Raw genomic sequence first — 18,298 nt, 5'->3', positions numbered from 1 at the left:
AGAAATTGAGACACAGATGTAGAGAAAAAACGTATGGACACCAAGGGGGGAAGGCGGTGGGGTGGTGGGTATGGTGGTGTGATGAACTGGGAGATTGGGATTGACATTTATACACTGATGTGTATAAAATGGAAGACTAATAAGAACGTGCTGTATAAAAAAATAAATAAAATAAAATTCAAAAATTCAAAAAAAAAAAAAGAGCGACAGTATAACATGGGAAGTCTCCTCAACACTCTGTAATAACCTAAATGGGAAGAGGATCTGTAGATGAATAGATATGTATATGTACAAATGAATCAGATTGTATATTCCTAGAACAAGCAATATTGTAATCAAATTACTCTGATAAAAAATTAAAAATAAAAAAAGCGAAAAATAAGTCATGAGACATAAAAAAAAAAAAGAATTGCAGGTGTATTAGGGTTCTCCAGAGAAACCGAACCAATAAGATTTGTGTGTGGATAGAGACAGAGATAGATAGATAGAGAGAGAGAGAGAGAGAGAGAGAGAGAGAGAGAGAGAAAGAGAGAGAGAGAGAGAGAGAACAAAAAAGATTTTTTGTTCTATGTGAATGTAGTGCCCATTAAAAAATAAAATTTAAAATAAAATTCAAATTCAGGGTTAAACCACATTTGTCATTGTTTTCCAGCTATTCCTTCCTTCAAATGCACACAGCCACCAGATTTAATCTTCATAAAACTTCACTTTTAACATGTCACATGCTTGAGAAACTAGAGCAGTTCCCTGTTACCTCCACACTTGCTCAGTGTTCTTGGCCTGATCATCAAGGCTCTCAACATTCTGGCCCAGGGCTCATCTTCAACACTAGTCTTAAAGGCTTTTCAACACATTCTGCTGTAAAGTTGTTTTCCTCACCTTTCCCTGAACATGCTATGGACATTTTCATCTCTCTTCGACAGCTTTTGCATTTTGCCCCTTCCTCCTTTTTTCCATGTAATTTGTGAATGCGTCTATGAATTTCTTTTAAATTTTCCCTCAAAACCACACAATTTAGCATCTGATTATGTAATGTGCTAAAGCTTAATTTGAGTTAATCTTGTGTTCTCAACGAAATTAATTTTCTGGTATGTGAGGTGTGGTGATTAAAGCATAGTCCTATTCAAGGAATAAGGAGCAGGGTTCAGCATTGTTTCCATTGCACTGTGATTCCTGTAAGCAAGGGATCACTCAGAAGAGACAACAATTGGACCTGCCAGTGGCCAAGACCCCTGTGAGAGGGGAAGCTCTGCGATGGCAGGATTCATTTCGTTCTTCTTTGTTCAACCCACTGCACAGTGTTAGCTGCTTCGAAGGGTGAATAAATTGGCTTATTACATGCAGTAGAGCATGCAACAAACCAAAGCAACTGAAGAACAAATTCTTGAATAGCGCCCTCTGAATTGTCATCTCTACTAAGTCAGTAAATAGCTATGTGATGTTTGGTGTTTTGTAGTTTTTACTGACTTATTTTTTTATATCTTTATTGGATTATAATTGCTTTACAGTGTTGTTAGTTTCTGCTTTATAACAAAGTGAATCAGCTATATGTATACATATATCCCCATATCCCCTCCCTATTGCGTCTCCCTCCCACCCTCCCTATCCCACCCCTCTAGGGGGTCACAGAGCATCCAGCTGATCTCCCTGTGCTGTGCAGCAGCTTCCCACTAGCCGTCCATTTTACATTTGGTAGTGTATGCATGAACTGACTTGTTTTTTATTGCTTTTTTCTTATTACTCGAATATTACATGTTTATCTTAGCAAATGAATGAAATATAAACATAGGTGACCCTGTTACCTAGTGACAATTGGTCTATTTTGGTGTATATGCTTCTGCATATTTTATAAATATACATACCATATACAGATGGTCCCTGACTTACAATGGTTCAGTTTAGGATTTTTCAAGTTAACAATGGTGTAAAAGAGATACGCGTACAGTAGAAACCGTACTTTGAACTTTGAATTTGGATCTTTTCCCAGGCTAGTGACATGTGGTATGATACTCAATAAGTATTTAATAAGTTACATGAAATATTCAACACTTTATTATAAAATAGGCTTCTGTTAGGTGATTTTTCCCAACTGTAGGCTAATGTAAGTGTTTTGAGCACATTTAAGGTAGGCTAGGCTAAGTTATGGTGTTCAGCAATTTAGGTGGGTTAAAAGCATTTTTGACTTAGGAGGGGTTTATCGTGTTGTAACCCCACGGTAAGGGGTCAAGGAAGATCTGTATATTTATAAAACAGGAATCATACCATACTTCTAAAACTTAACTTTTATATTTTTTTCCTTTTTAAATTATACCCAATAATGTGCATAAGTCTCAATGCTCAGTGAATGTTTACAATAATGCATATTGTTTGTAACCTTTTTATTCATCTGACAATGTGTGAACGTTTCCCAGGCATTAAATATTTTTCTATATCATTTAAAATGACTACACGGTGTACTACTGTGGGTCATTATTTAAATGATTGTTGGACATTTAATTTTCCTAAAAAATTTTCATTATTGTAACTGTGTTTTGGTAAAGATAACCAGCTGTATCTTTGTACACATTCTTGATTATAATCTTTGCATAAATTCCTAGGTATGGAATTGCCTAGACAATATTATGTAAAATTCTGACTTTTGAAATGCCAATTTCCATTTCAGAAAGGATGTACCAATTTCTTCTGCTGCCAGTAGATTTTTCTTTTAAATATTCATTTATTTATTTGTCTGTGCCTGTTCTTAGTTGTAGCACGTGTGATCTTCGTTTTGGCATGTGGGATCTTAGTTGAGGAATGTGGGATCTAGCTCCCTGACCAGGGATCAGACCCAGGCTCCCTGCATTGGGAGTGCGGAGACTTAGTCACTGAACCACCAGGGAAGTCCCCTGTTGCCGGCAGATGTTGAATGTGTCTAGGACTCTTTACTAACTTTAATATGCAGAAGGTGAGAACAATATTGGTCTAGGAAAAGAGCCTTCCATTGCATTTAATAAAACATGAGTGGCTGCTTTACCAAAATTCCTTTCTTAATCATCTTTTCTCTTTGTTCTTTAGAACAACATCAAAGCATTGTCCTGCCTGTTCTCAGGATAGAGAGTAACGGCAGCAAACTTTTTTTTCTGGGCAAGGTTGTCTAGTGTTCGAGGGATATAACTTTTCTTTTTGATTGTGGTAAAGTATATATAACATAAAATGTACCATTTTAAGTGTACAGTTCAATGGCATTAAGAACATTCACACTGTTGTGCAACCATCATCCCCATCCAACTCCAGGACTTTTTTCATCTTCCCAAACTGAAACTCCATACCCATTAAACAGTAACTCCCCATTTGTCCCTCCCCCCAGCCTCCTGGTAACCTCTCTTTTTCTTTCTGTCTCTATGAATTTGACTACTCTAGGTATCTCATATAAGTGAAACCATACAGAATTTGTCTTTTGTGATTGGTTTATTTCACTTAGCATGTCTTCAAGGTTCATCCATGTAGCATGTGTCAGAATTTCCTTCCCTTTTAAGGCTGAATAATATCCCATTGTATGTATATACCACATTTTGTTTATCCTTCTGTTAATGGACACTTGGGTTGCTTCTACGTCTTGGCTATCGTGAATAGTGATGCTATGATCATGGGTGTACAAATATCTGTTTGAGTTCCTTTTTTCAATTCTTTTGGGTATACCAGAAGTGGAATTGCTGGATCATATGGTAATTCTATGTTTAATTTGTTGAGGAATCACTACTGTTTTTCACAGCTGTAACTTCATATCCTTTTAAGACCATTCTGGTCATGATTTTGTGATGCCCAAATGGGCCTCCAAATACCTCAAGGGTTGTGAAATTTCCAAAACAAAATTTGTACTTCGTTTTAAAATTCCACACCAAACTTTCAGCAAGAAATGATATATAATGAAGGATTAGTAAAAATGGGACTTCAGTGATTTCTCTTTAGAAATAAACCTTAAAAAACGTATATTGGTGAGCTCAATGAAAAAGTATTTTTTTAAGGCAATAGTTTATGGAGGCATTTAAAGGGTTAAGGCAGTTAAAATGTATCCCTGACCACTCACTTTCTTCTCTAAGTCCTGCATTTCTTAGGGCCACAGTGAGCTGAAATACAGGCACCCTGGACCCACCCTAGGCCAGACACACTCCTGAGTGTGGAGAGAGCCAGCCCAGGAGAAATGGCCCAGTGATCAGACCCCAGTCATCATACAGTTCTCCTTCTCACTGGCATATTTTATTTCCTTTATGACACAAATCACTATTTTAAATAATCCTCTTTGTTTGCATGTGTCTTGTCTGCCTCCCTCTGTCAGAATGTAAGCTCCCTAAAAACAGAGACTTGTTTACCACACCTTTTTCTACAATTGTGCTGAACATAAAATAGGTCCTCAATAAATATTTATTGAATGAATAGATTGTCAAATGAATACAAATTTGCCTTCTTAGTCTATTTCTTTCTACTCTTAAACTATTTTAAAACTTATGAAATACTGTAAAAACACTCAGAAAAGCGCCTACTACTCATATTTAACAAACCCTAAGATTTTACCATAATGCTTCAATTTTTTTTCTATCCCTTAAAAAAAATGGAAAAAGATAAAAATATATAGGAGATGAAGAGATGGCCAATTTGGGGAGTGTGTAAAAATGGACAGTCTTTGTCGACTCATGAGAGGAATGGTTCATCTACGTCGCTTACATAAATTCAAACTACAGATCCCAGGCAGCACTGCAACAGTTCTGCTCGTGGGCTATTCTTTTCTCTTGTATAAACAGCCAATGAAAGGTAGAGTTTACAAAGGTCTAGGATGACATCTGGTGTGTTGACTGTGGCCAGACTTAAATCTAGTTATTGTCGTTTGGAACGCGCAGCTGTAAACCAGACCTCATAAGGCTTTTCCTGTTAATTCGCAGCTCATTGTGCCTCTTGTTTCAGAGGGAAGAAAAGCTGATTTAGTAATCTAAATGGACGCGATACTGAATTACAGGTTGGAAGATACTGAAGATTACTACACGTTACTGGGATGTGATGAACTGTCTTCGGTAAGGCAGTGAATAATGCCGTTCTTTTTCACAACAGTATTTCAAGTTTTTATTTAAGGTTTTAATTTGGAACTTGCGTTGCCTAAAAATCTAATCTTGTATTATTTTAAAGCACTTTTGGCTCAGAGAAAGTTAAGGACTTAAATATTTGCTGGGTCTTTACTTGAATAATGTCCTTTTTCAGTTTTATGGAAGCTTCTGATTGAATATGTGTATTCTGTCACATGGCCATAGACTATTTCAAATATACTAAAAATACATATTTGAAATTTAATTGTAATTGCTATTGGCAGTGTTTCATAGTATACATAAGCTATTTCTTTATTATGGTAATTTACACTGTAATTGAGATGAGATGTAATTTTCCAGTAATTAGTGATTTTAAAATGTTTTATTAAAATATGTAGTTTTATGTGAGCAGTTAAATTATATAAACCAAGAAACATCGTTTTATGTTAATATTTCAAATTGTGTGAGAGAAATTACTTCTTTAAAGTCTGGCTTCTGAAACAAAATGTGTGAAAACTCTGTAATTGTTCACTTGATCTATAATGGAACAATGTTTTTAAAAGTCCCCATAGATAATTATAAAGGTTGTAAAAGTTTTTTAAATTATGGAAAGCTCATTTATAATTCTACCTCCCAAGGGTAACACTATTAATGTCTGGTATATTAATCACCAGTCTTTTTCCTATATATGTATTTTTGAAGACAAGTTCGCTTTTTATCTGTTAACATTATAACAAGGATTTCTCCAGGCTACTAAAGATTCTTCATATATATGTTAATGATTGCATATTTCATTTTACTATTGTACCACAATTGGTTATTCTCTTATTGTTAAATATTTCATTTATTTACAGTTTTTTAATATTTTAAGTATTGAGATGAATATGAAATATATTTCAATTATATTATTAAATATGTTCATATTATTTTATATTTATATAACAAGTATGAAAATATTTATTTTATTTTATTACTAAAATATAGCTATTAATATTAAAATAGTTTAAAGCAAATTATTTTTCTATTCATCTTTGTTTCATAAGGCTGGAGTTAAGTAATAAAATGTACTTCATTTTGTTTGGAGAATAGAATAATATTGGACACAAAGGATTATCTCTAATTTCGTCACCCTGAGGAAGTTATCTTAGGTACCTTGTAGTTAAACACACTTAGAGCAACTGAGAAAGCTTATTATGTGTTATTCATACTTTGGATTATACTCTTGCCAGATAATTTTTGAAGGAATTATTTGAATCAAAGGAACATAATTTAATTTGAAAAGTTTCACAATTTGGATTTATGAAAAATATTGTCATGCTAGGTTATAAAGTAAAGGTTGTAATATCCCCTTAATAAATCTCTTGACCCTTTAGTCAGTCTTTTGTAGTTTTGTTATTGTCTTTTCAATCTTTCTACAAAGAAAGATTAGTCTTGAATAGACTACGGTGTATACCGTAGCATATATTAAAAGGAGAATAAAAGCATTGTCTTGACATTCCTTCTTCCGGATGTATTTTACTAATTCTGTCAATGGCATAGCATGTGTAGGTAACAGTCATTTATTTAAAATGCAATGACCTGTCACAATTTTGTCGATTCTTTTTATATATATCTTCCCCCCCGCCCCGCCTTTTTGTTTTGTTTTGTTTTGGCCACACCGCTCAGCTTGCGGGATCTTAGTTCCCTGACCAGGGATCAAACCCGTGGCCCCTGCAGTGGAAGGGCGGAGTCCTGACCACTGGACTGCCAGGGAATTCCCCTCTCCCCTCTTTTTATATGTATCCTTCTCACCGAAAAATATTTTAATGCCTTTTTTTGAGTATTACTATGACATTTCCTTTACTTAAATTGTGTTGCATGGATTTTCTTTACTTCAAATATTCCTTGATCTGATGCTCTAAAAAATTAACCAGAACTGTTCCTATCCAAGAGCAATTTAGCAGTTATAATTTAAAAGCAGCTTGATATTTTGATTCCACTTACAACAGTTGAGTTAGATACACACATAATTCTTTGCTTTAGTATACAGTTGTTACACTTTAAAGTGTGTGTTGGAAATTAATTAAATGACATATATGAGGCCACGGGAGGATTTCCATGCTGTTGAGTAGGAAACAAATACCCCCTGTTCAAAAACATTTACTGAAATTTGAGCCCAAATCAGTTAGCTTTTTCTCCCTATATCAGATTTTACATAGACGCATGCTATGAAATCTTCTGAAGTCCTTATTGATGCATATACCACACACTACTGGTGTAAGGCATCCTCTTGGGTGTGGATCTTAATTGATTTTTTAATATCTGGTCAACATTTCAGTAGTAATAAGACTTTCTCATTTCAAGATTTCATGGACTTGAAAACTGAGCATAAACTCAATAAATAGAAACACCTATTTTTTTTCTAGTTCTCTTTCTTATTGACTTCAGACCACCTGGGTTTAAATCTTAACAATTTATTGGCTATGTGACCTTGGGAAAATTATTTCACTTTTCTATGGCTGGGTTTCCTAATATGCAAATGGGGATAATAATAGTACTCACCTCATGGAGGTGTTGTTGGGATCAAATGAGACATGATACGTAAGGTGCTTAGAATAGTGCCTGGCATATAGTAAGTTGTCGTGGTTGAGGGAATTGTTTTGGCCTCACAGTAACACTGTACACTTGGAACTTCATAAATTCATTCTATTCTTTTAAAATCATTTAATTAATTTATTTTTGGCTGCGTTGGGTCTTCGTTGCTGCGCATGTGCTCTCTCTAGTTGCTGCAGGAGGGGGCTACTCTTCCTTGTGGTGCACGAGCTTCTCATTGCAGTGGCTTCTCTTGTTGTGGAGCATGGGCTCTAGGTGTGCAGGCTTCAGTAGTTGTAGCTCGCGGGCTCTAGAGCACAAGCTCAGTAGTTGTGGTGCACGGGCTTAGTTGCTCCGCGGGATGTGGGGTCTTCCAGGGCTCGAACCTGTGTCCCCTGCATTGGCAGGTGGATTCTTAACCACTGCACCACCAGGGAAGTCCCCATTCTATTCTATAATTCACATTATTTTAAAAATATTTTATTTTGAAATGATTTTTAATAGAAGTTTTTGAAGAGCAATTTTAGGTTCATAGCAAAATGGAAGGCAAGATACAGAGGTTTCCCATATACCTGCCTCCTCCACTGATGCATAGCTTCTCCCATTATCCACATTCCCACCAGAGTTACAACTGATGAACCTACATTGACACATCATCATCACCCAAAGTCTATAGTTTACATTATGGTTCACTCTTGGGTTTGTACTTTCTGTGGGTTTGGACAAGTGTACAATGACATTTATCCACCTTATCATAGTGTATCATAGAGAGTGGTTTCTCTGCTCTAAAAATCTTCTGTGCTCCATCTATGTTGGAATAATTTTTGGCTTACAGAAAAGTTGCAAACATAATAGAGTTCTTGTATACACTTCACCCAGCCTCCTTAATGTTAACATCATATTTAATGGTAGTACCATTATCAAAATCAGAAAATTAACATTGGTACAATAGTATTAACTCAACCAGTGGTCATCAAGCATTTTTTGTAAAGGACCAGATAGACAGGGTCAGCACTAGGGTGAGGCAAGCAGAGTGCTTATGATACAAAAATTTAAGGAGGCACTAACTCTCAGGGTTTCTGCAAGTGCAGAGACCTGAGAGAGAGTGAGTACTTCCTTAAACCCAGGTGTCCTGCTTGTCTCTCTCTTTTTTTTTTGGCGTGTGCGGCAAGCGGGATCTTAGTTCCCTGACCAGGGATCGAACCCGTGTCCTCTGCATTGGGAACGCAGAGTCTTAACTGCTGGACCGCCACGGAAGTCCCTGCGTGTGTCATCTTGGTGCTGACCCTGATTTTAGATTTTGCAGGATTTATGGTCTCTGACACAACCACTCAATTCGGCCATTGTGAGAAAGTAGCTAAAGATAACATGTAAATGAATGACCATTGCTGTCTTCCAATAAAACTTTATTTTAAAAACAGGTGGGGGCTTCCCTGGTGGTGCAGTGGTTGAGAGTCCGCCTGCCGATGACGTGGGTTCATGCCCCAATCTGGGAAGATCTCAATAAATCTTAGCAATTATTATCATTATCTTTATTTTACATATTCACATGTTACATAATTCCTTTTGAGAAAACATTAAGGTTTTATATCGTACATAATACTTTGTAGCTTATCTTTTCTCATAGAATGCATTATATAAAATTTCTCAGATTATTGTCTTCTACTAAAAGATTATTTTTTTAATGACTGCAAAGTATCCCATCTTAAAGCTATATTACAATTAACTGTAACAAATATCCTATTACTAGGCACGTAGGTTTTTGCTTAAAATGTATAACTTTTTAATTTAATTAATTACTTAATGAATTTATTTTTGGCTGCACTGGGTCTTTGTTGCTGCGTGCGGGCTTTCTCTAGTTGCGGCAAACGTGGGCTACTCTTCGTTGCGGTGCACAGGTTTCTCATTGCGGTGGCTTCTCTTGTTGCAGAGCATGGGCTCTAGGTGCACAGGTCTCCGTATTTGTGGCACGTGGGCTCAGTGGTTGTGGCTCGCCGGCTCTAGAGTGCAGGCTCAGTAGTTGTGGCGCATGCGCTTAGTTGCTCCGCGGCATGTGGGATCTTCCCGGACCAGGGCACGAACCTGTGTCCCCTGCATTGGCAGGTGGATTCTTTTTTTTTTTTTTTTTTTTGCGGTACGCGGGCCTTTCACTGTTGTGGCCTCTCCTGTTGCAGAGCACAGGCTCTGGACGCGCGGGCTCAGCGGCCATGGCTCACGGGCCTAGCCGCTCCGCAGCATGTGGGATCTTCCCAGACCGGGGCACGAACCCATGTCCCCTGCATCGGCAGGCGGACTCTCAACCACTGAGCCACCAGGGAAGCCCTGACAGGTGTATTCTTAACCACTGCGTCACCAGGGAAGCCCTAAAGTGTATAACTTTTAATTCATTGAACTTTCTTATAACTAAATCCATTTCCTACCTCTGATTATCCTCTTAGCCAAATTCCTAGAATTGAAATTGTTGAATCAAAGAGTATGAAAAAAATTACAGGATTAAAAATTTTTTTTAAATTTATTTTGTTGGCCGCGCTACCTGTCTTGTGGGATCTTAGTTCCCTGACCAGGGATCGAACCTGGGCCCTCGGCAGTGAAAGCGTGGAGTCCTAACCACTGGACCGCCAGGGAATTCCCAAGGATTTTTATATATGTGTATATCCCAGTTGATTTCCAGAAAATCTGCACCATTTACGTCCTCACCAGGAAAGCATGAGAGAGTTCATTTCTTTGCACCCTCAGTGACACTGGTCATGATCATCCCGTGGATGTTTTGATTTATTTAATTATGAGTAAAGTTGAACCTTTTTTTATGTTTATTGGCCAATAGGGTAGACAGCTTTCCAGACCATTGGATATTGGGTCTGGAAGGCAAGATTCAGTGGACCTTGACATGGAGGGCCTCACTTGTCCATGGGCCACACTTGGCACCAGGCACGTGGGGTGGTGATGCCAGGAGATAAATAGAACATGCCCAAGACAAACTAAGCCTCTTTACTGGTTAGTTTACCCAGAACCAGCCGTACATAGGAGATTTGTGATAAACTTTGTGACAGTAAAACTATGAAAAGTAATGAAATACAGATATGGATTATTCTTAATTTTTAAAGATGGGATAGGAATTAAAAAATAAAACAACAACAAAAACTCCAAACTTTCTACCTTTGATAGATAGGTATAATTTTATCCATTTGTGTTGTTAAATCCCCCCAAAATATATACATAAATATGTATATAAGTGTGTAAAAATGTGTCTTGAGGGATTCTGTTATCTTAGGGGAAAAGGAGTAAAGGTTTTTTAAAAAAAATCTGTATTGATAGAAACTTTTTCAAAGAGAGTTCGTGAGTATTCACAAATTACTTGTTAATTAAAAATGCTTACTAGTAGGGCTCCCCTGGTGGCGCAGTGGTTGAGAGTCCGCCTGCCGATGCAGGGGACACGGGTTCGTGCCCTGGTCCGGGAAGATCCCACATGCCGCGGAGCGGCTGAGCCCGTGAGCCATGGCTGCTGAGCTTGTGCGTCCGGAGCCTGTGCTCCGGAACGGGAGAGGCCACGACAGTGAGAGACCCGTGTACCGCAAAAAAAAAAAAAAAAAAAAAAAAAAATGCTTACTACTAGATTCTTTAAAATATTTAAAATTTAAAAACAAGTACCAATCTCAATTTTCTTCATTCTATTAGCAGGTTATGGTGACTAAGGGGTAAAGGGAGCACCCAGGAAGAGGAAACATAATTAATTACAGTTCTTACTAGGAAATCTATCTCTTCCTGTTATTCCAAGTGTTTCCCAGTACATGCTTAACATGGAAAAGAGTAGAGATATCAGTCTGGGCTTTAAACATACTCATATCTAATACAGCCTAGCCTGTCTTTGATTGTAAAAGTGAAGATTTTTTAATGAGAATTGATTAAGGATGACGTGGAGCTGATAAAAATGTTTCTCCCATGAATCTTCTGACAATACTGAGCTGAACTGCTTGAGAATTCATTTCTCAAACAAGAGGCAATTTGCTTTCATTAATTCATGTATAGTAAATATAGTACTTGATAATAGGTCCCTAAGTCTGAAGAATTTGGCCACATAAAACAGTGGTTACGATTATTGGATTTGAATTCCATCTGCTTAGTTAACAAAAAACTCAGCTTTTATAGTAATAAGCTAAATGAGTTCAAGTTACTTAACCACTGACATTTAATAATAGCTACTATTATTGAGTTCTTACTGTGATTGGGCTTTGTGTTAAGTGCTCGACTTATTCATGAAACGTAAAGATGAGAGAACCTAGGCACATAGAAATTACACAACTTGCCTAAAGTCTCAGGGCAGAACTGGGATTTAAAACAAAGTAATCAGAATCCAAGAGCCACATAACCACTGTTGTATCCTGCTGTTGACATTGCAATTATAATTAATGAAGCCAAGTCTTGATAATTCATGATAATAAGGATTAGATGGGTGAGTGAAATCAAATAAAATCATAAATGGCCCTCAAACCTCATTTTAGTTTGGGTTGAAGTTTCTGTTTTCCCAATCAAAATCTCTAACCAAACTGTTTATTGGTAACAAAATTATCAGGTTTATCCTTTTTTTTTGAATTGTGAAAATTTTTTCCTTCCAATTTTATTGAGATATAATTGACATATAGCACTGTATGAGCTTGAAGTGTACAGCATAATCATTTGACTTACACACATCATGAAATGATTACCACAGTAAGTTTATTGAACATCCATCATCTACATAAATATGAAATAAAGAAATAGAAATTTTTTTCCTTCTGATGAGAACTCTTAGGATTTACTTTCTTAACACTACTTAACATACAGTAGTGTTAATTATATTTATCATGTTGTACATTGTATCTCTAGTACTTATTTATTTTATAACTGGAAGTTTGTACCTTTTTAAAATTTATTTATTTATTTATTTATTTTTGTGGTATCCAGGCCTCTCACTGTTGTGGCCTCTCCCGTTGCGGAGCACAGGCTCCGGACATGCAGGCTCAGCGGCCATGGCTCACGGGCCCAGCTGCTCCGCGGCATGTGGGATCCTCCCGGACCGGGGCACGAACCCGTGTCCCCTGCATTGGCAGGCGGACTCTCAACCACTGCGCCACCAGGGGAGCCCTGGATTCCTTATTTTAAACACTGATTTTTGTTTTAGGCTGAACAAATCCTGGCAGAATTTAAGGTCAGGGCCCTGGAATGTCACCCTGACAAGCATCCTGAAAACTCCAAAGCTGGTAAGTATTTAATAATGGCTGTTTCTCATGAAAATGTAGAGCATAGAGATCTAAAAAGGCTTTAATAGTAACTTCATTTTCTTTTATCTATTTACACTCAAAATTATTCTTTCATTCAATGCCAAAGAATGTTTTTGCACTATCAGATGGAAGGTGAGGAGGGAATTGGGTAGGGTTTTTTTCTAACAGTAGTCATTTGATATTCATTTATCTTTCTGCTATAATGTTCTGCTTCATGGTTTCAAATCTGTCCAGTTTATGCTTTATTTCACCATTTCTCAAATGTTGACATGACTTAAATATGTTTGTAACCAGGTGGCTGTCTTGATGAGAACCTTGCTGTGTTTTCTTCATTTTGAAGACCTGAATAGGTCCATATATATTATATAATAATATATTCGTACATTTGTTTTTTCTTTATCATAATTTACATTTCATGATCATAAATTTATGCATAAATGCTTTTGTGTATCTCAGCTTGAAAAAATACAAGCAAACCAATAATCCTTCCTTAACCTGTCGCCCTCCTGCTCCTTCCCTATCTCTTGCCTTCCCTTTAGAGCCAAACTTCCTGAAAGAGAAGTCCACAGTTGGTATCTCTACTTCCCTTTTGCCATTTTCAATTTATCCCAGTCTGACTTCCTCCTCACCTTTTTAGGAAACAGTTCTTGTAATAGTCACCAAGGACTTCCTGGCTGCCAAATTCAATGGTCCACATTGTAGTCCTTACCTTCCCTGAGCTTGCATCAGAATTTGGCACTATTGGCCATGCTCACCTTCTTTTTTTTTTTGCAGTACGCGGGCCTCTCACTATTGTGGCCTCTCCCGTTGCGGAGCACAGGCTCCGGGCGTGCAGGCCCAGCGCCCATGGCTCACGGGCCCAGCCACTCCGCGGCATGTGGGATCTTCCTGGACCGGGGCACGAACCTGTGTCCCCTGCATCGGCAGGCAGACTCTCAGCCACTGCGCCACTAGGAAAGCCCCATGTTCACCTTCTTGACACTCCTTTTTCTTAGCTACCAGCATACGTACGCCCTTATGCTTTTCCTCCTACTTCTTGGGCTGCTCTTTCTGTCTCCTTTGTGACTTCCTTCCCTTCTGTCCTGAGGTTCCCTTCTAAACTCTCTTCTGGGTTTACTCCCCATTTTTTCTCTGGAGTTTTGTCCAAGTCTGTGGTTTCAATCATCAGCTATTTGTTGATGGCTCTCCAATCTATCCTTAACTCAGTTCTCATTCCTCAGTTTCAGACTGTAGCTTCAACTGCTTCTTGGAAATCTCCTTTTGGAGACAATTCAGAGTCACTCTGTCAAAAACTGGACTCGTTATTCATCCTCCTCTCACCTCTTAAAATCATGCCCATTTTTCTATGTTTCCCCATCTCAATAAACGGCACCACCATTCATTCAGTTGGTCAGGCTGCAGTAGGTAAGCCACTATCATTTCATGCCTGAATCCTTACAGGACTCCTTTAATTGCTTCACACTGCAAATAGTGGTCTTTCTTTCCAGTTATGGAAAGAAATAAAAGATTTAATATGTACAAAACAGTACAAAGAATACTATAACAAATGCCCATGTATGTATCACACAGCTTAAAACTTTACCAGTGCAGTTGAAATCTCTTGTGTATTCCTACCCTGATTTTACCCTCAGGGTAGGTAATACTATCTTAAATTTGATGACTGTGTTTACTATATGTGTATACTATAGGTATGTGTATAGTATGTGTATACATATGATTTTTCTATAAGGAAAATATTATGATTAAGACCTGTCTATAACTCCATATTTCACAAATGGTAAGACCCAACCCCTCTTCATTAAAAAAATTTTTTACCTTATCGTATATCTCTTAATTAATTTTCTATAGAAATCACTGATCCCTTTGATTTGTATAAACAAGTCATTTTCCAATGTATGAACTCATCTTTTGTTAGATACTTAACTATTATTTCTGCTCATTTGACCCTCCTCCTTTTTCTTGGCCACGACACATGGCTTTCAGGATCTTAGTTCCCTGACCAGGGATTGAAGCCAGGCCCCCTGCAGTGGAAGCATGGACTCCTAATCACTGGGCCACCAGGGAAGTCCCTCCCCTTTTTCATTAAGGCAGTATGAACAAATCATAAGTGTAAACCTGATAAATTTTTGTCCACATATAACCAGTTTAACCACTGCCCAGATGAAGATGTAGAACATTTCCACCACCCCAGGGAAAGTCCCTTTTCATGTCCTGTTCAATGTCAGCACCCTCTCCCATTTTTGGATCTTATCATCATTGATTAGTTTTGCCTAGTTTTGAATTTCATGTAAATGGAATCATACAGTATGTATTCTTTTGCGTGCAGCTTCTTTCGCTTTACCTTATGTCTGTGATATTTACCCGTATTGTACATGTAGCGATAGCTCATTCTTTGCCATTGCTGGGCCTTTAGGTACAAGCCCCTTCATGCTGTGTTCCCCCCACCTATCTCTCTATCCTCATTTTCTCTCCACCACCATGCTTACAACCCCATGTTTCAGCCACTCAAAACTACCTTGGTTCCTTGATGTGCCCTGCTCTCCACTCTTTAGACCTTTATACCTATTGCTTTCTCTGCCTGGAACATCCCCAAGGCCTGCCCACCTCCCTGCCCTGCTTTTGATTGGTTGCGTCTTACTCCTGAGTCAGGTCTCAGCCTAGCCATCACTTCCTCTGGGATTTATGTGTGCCCCAGCTACCCAGAGCACCCTACGTATACGTCAGGTGGCCAACTGTGTATCATATTGTCCTCTTGTTGACAATTCGCTTATTAGTCGTACTGGAAGCTCAGTGAGCCTGGCTTCCTGCTTATCTCATTCAAAGTGGTATGCCTTGCACCTAGCACAGCACCTGCAGTGGAGGACAGCTACTTTGTGCACATAATTTCTTGAATGAGTGAAAGAACGAATTCGTGAACATTTCTGTAGGAGACATATGAATTACCTCTCTAAACTAGAGTTAATATTAAGATAGATGTCCTAGCATAAAAGTATAAAAATTTGATAAACACTTAAAAAACCCACCACCACAGATTATTCTTTAACTGGGCTCCTCTCCAGTGAAGCATGGCTTTGAGTTGTTTTTCTGTCCCCAGCAAACAATTTCTATTCAGGATGCATGATGAATCATTGTGCAATCATTGCCATTCTAGTTGCCATAGTGTTGGGAGTTTTCATGTATGTGCTACCGCAAGACTTCTTGTTTAGAGAAACACTGGACTGTGTAAATATTGTTTAAAATGAAAAGGTACACAGACATCAATATCTTCCCTTGTAAGGCTTGCAGTAGATAGATGATTCAACCTTTGGGTAGAAATTGCTTTGAAATCTGTTTAAGCATCCATTTACTTAATTTGGATTAATATGGTTTTCTGAAAATTTAAGTGGTTCTTTACACACTTGGAGAAGGGTTAAGGTTACTGATAAAGATATTTTAAAATGTGAAACAAAAATTCACCCTGATGCTGATTTTTGCTTGACTGAAATCCAGAATATATTGGACAGATTTTGAAACATATTTCCTTAAGGTGAAAGGCTAAGCCTTTAGAACAACTGCAGGTAGAAGAAATTAAACTTGTATATACACTTTTTTGGTTTGCTAAATGTAGTCTCAACCGCTGCCACTGAAATGACTGATTTGGTAGCATGACGGAGTAGTAGATATGAACACAGGTTTGTCTGTCTGGATTGCTCCTAGCTCCCACTTATGAGCTAGTTGATTTTGGTCAACCTCTTTGAGCCTCAACATACTCCTAGGTAGAATGGGTAGACTAATAGCATATTATTACTTCATGTGTCTGCTGTGAGGATTAAATGATGTATCTTTCATGTAGGAAGAACTCAATGAATGTTGGCAATTACGAGTCAGTGGACTTTCTTTTCTTGTTTTTATGCAGCATTCCAAGATAAAAATTTAACAAAATGGGATAGTTTTCTCTTTGTAAGTAAACATTAGGTTGTTCTCACTCTCATTAAAAAAAATTCTAAATCTAAGGCTTTTAGAGATCTTTGCTCTGCAGTTGTGGGTGATGTAGGCAGGACTGGTTGTGCTATAGAAATTGTGTCACTGAGATCAAAAGCCTCTGGCTGGTACTCATGCCAGTCCTATGTGCACATAACAGTAATGGTTTCAGGCCAATGCTTTATTAACTTCTCTTTGAGCCTGAAGAAAGGGATTTCAAACTAAATTAAGGACCCGTGAAATGGTATTTTTGTTATTGATTTGCAGGCTTCAAAGACATTTGAATATTTGAAGAAGGGGAACTCTTTGTCTCTTACTGACTGAAATATTTCAATGTTTCAATGTTTTCGTACTTTAAAATCTCTTTATTGCTTTTCCCCCCTTGGAATAAAAATAACATACAGTGTTAAATAATTTTGAAAGTGAAAGTCTGCTCTTATCTCTTTTTGCTAGAGAACCACTATTAACAGTTGCTGTATTTTCCTCCAGATTGTTTTCAAAGCATGTCCTGATATCATATTATTATTATTATTTCTCAAGTAATTGTAAGTGGCCTACATTTAAATTGTGGCTATAATAATAATAATACAAATTATACTATGAAATATGAATTAAAAGAACCTCGTATTTTCAAAGTAGACCTAGGAGTTAAATCAGAATGTCTCTTAAAGGTTCCATCATCGTTTGCTTGTATAAGCTTATAAAATGAGATCTCTCTTCCCAGAACTGGTATATGTTTATCTTGTATGATTCATTTGATTAGTGAATATATTAAAGGACAAATATAAATCCAAACTCACTTTTATTAAATGTGGTGAAGGGTATGGAACAAGGAAAAGGCCACCTAACAGGAAAGGTAAGGTCTCCTTTGCTTTCTGCTTATCAACTGCTGTTGAGGGATTGATATTAGAATAATTCTTTCATTCCGGAAACTCTGGAAAATGAGGCCAAGAATAATGTGCAAACAGAAGGTAAATCATAGATAAAAATGTAAACCTTTAAAGCCTCTGCTCTAGTAGTAACTGGCATGTGCATCCATGGTGATAATTTAATGAGCTTTTTATCCTGTTGGAAAAAGTGACACGTCATTTATACATCGGGACATTTACACTGTCGTCAGCAACAGGAAGGATTTTACTCACTGGAGCTAGCAGCTATTGCAAGATGTTTTTTATGTGTTTGTTTTCCTCAGCTTTTTTTTTTTTTTTTTTTGCGGTACGCAGGCCTCTCACTGCTGTGGCCTCTCCCGTTGCGGAGCACAGGCTCCGGCCGCGCAGGCTCAGTGGCCATGGCTCACAGGCCCAGCCGCTCCGCGGCATGTGGGATCTTCCCGGACCGGGGCACGAACCCGTGACCCCTGAATCGGCAGGTGGACTCTCAACCACTGCGCCACCAGGGAAGCCCCTTCCTTAGCTTTTAATAACCCCATCTTTAGGGTCTTCCCTTTAATCTATT

General features: G+C 37.8%; 1 protein-coding gene across 1 annotated transcript in view; it reads left to right on the top strand.

Annotated features, from left to right (window-relative positions):
- The first annotated feature begins 4,840 nt into the window (after positions 1 to 4,840).
- DNAJC12 (DnaJ heat shock protein family (Hsp40) member C12) overlaps positions 4,841 to 18,298 on the top strand; it is a 30,325-nt gene continuing 16,867 nt past the window's right edge. Inside the window, exons 1-2 of the mRNA XM_029200976.1 lie at positions 4,841 to 5,045; positions 12,784 to 12,862. Of these exons, the coding sequence (XP_029056809.1) occupies positions 4,968 to 5,045; positions 12,784 to 12,862 (157 nt within the window). The 5' untranslated portion in view covers positions 4,841 to 4,967. The remainder of the gene's footprint in view (positions 5,046 to 12,783; positions 12,863 to 18,298) is intronic.

This window comes from Monodon monoceros, unplaced genomic scaffold (assembly GCF_005190385.1).
Source record: "Monodon monoceros isolate NGI ecotype Baffin Bay Population unplaced genomic scaffold, NGI_Narwhal_1 Super_Scaffold_4, whole genome shotgun sequence".
Lineage (NCBI taxonomy): Eukaryota > Metazoa > Chordata > Mammalia > Artiodactyla > Monodontidae > Monodon > Monodon monoceros.
This window is presented reverse-complemented; position numbering and strand designations above follow the sequence as displayed.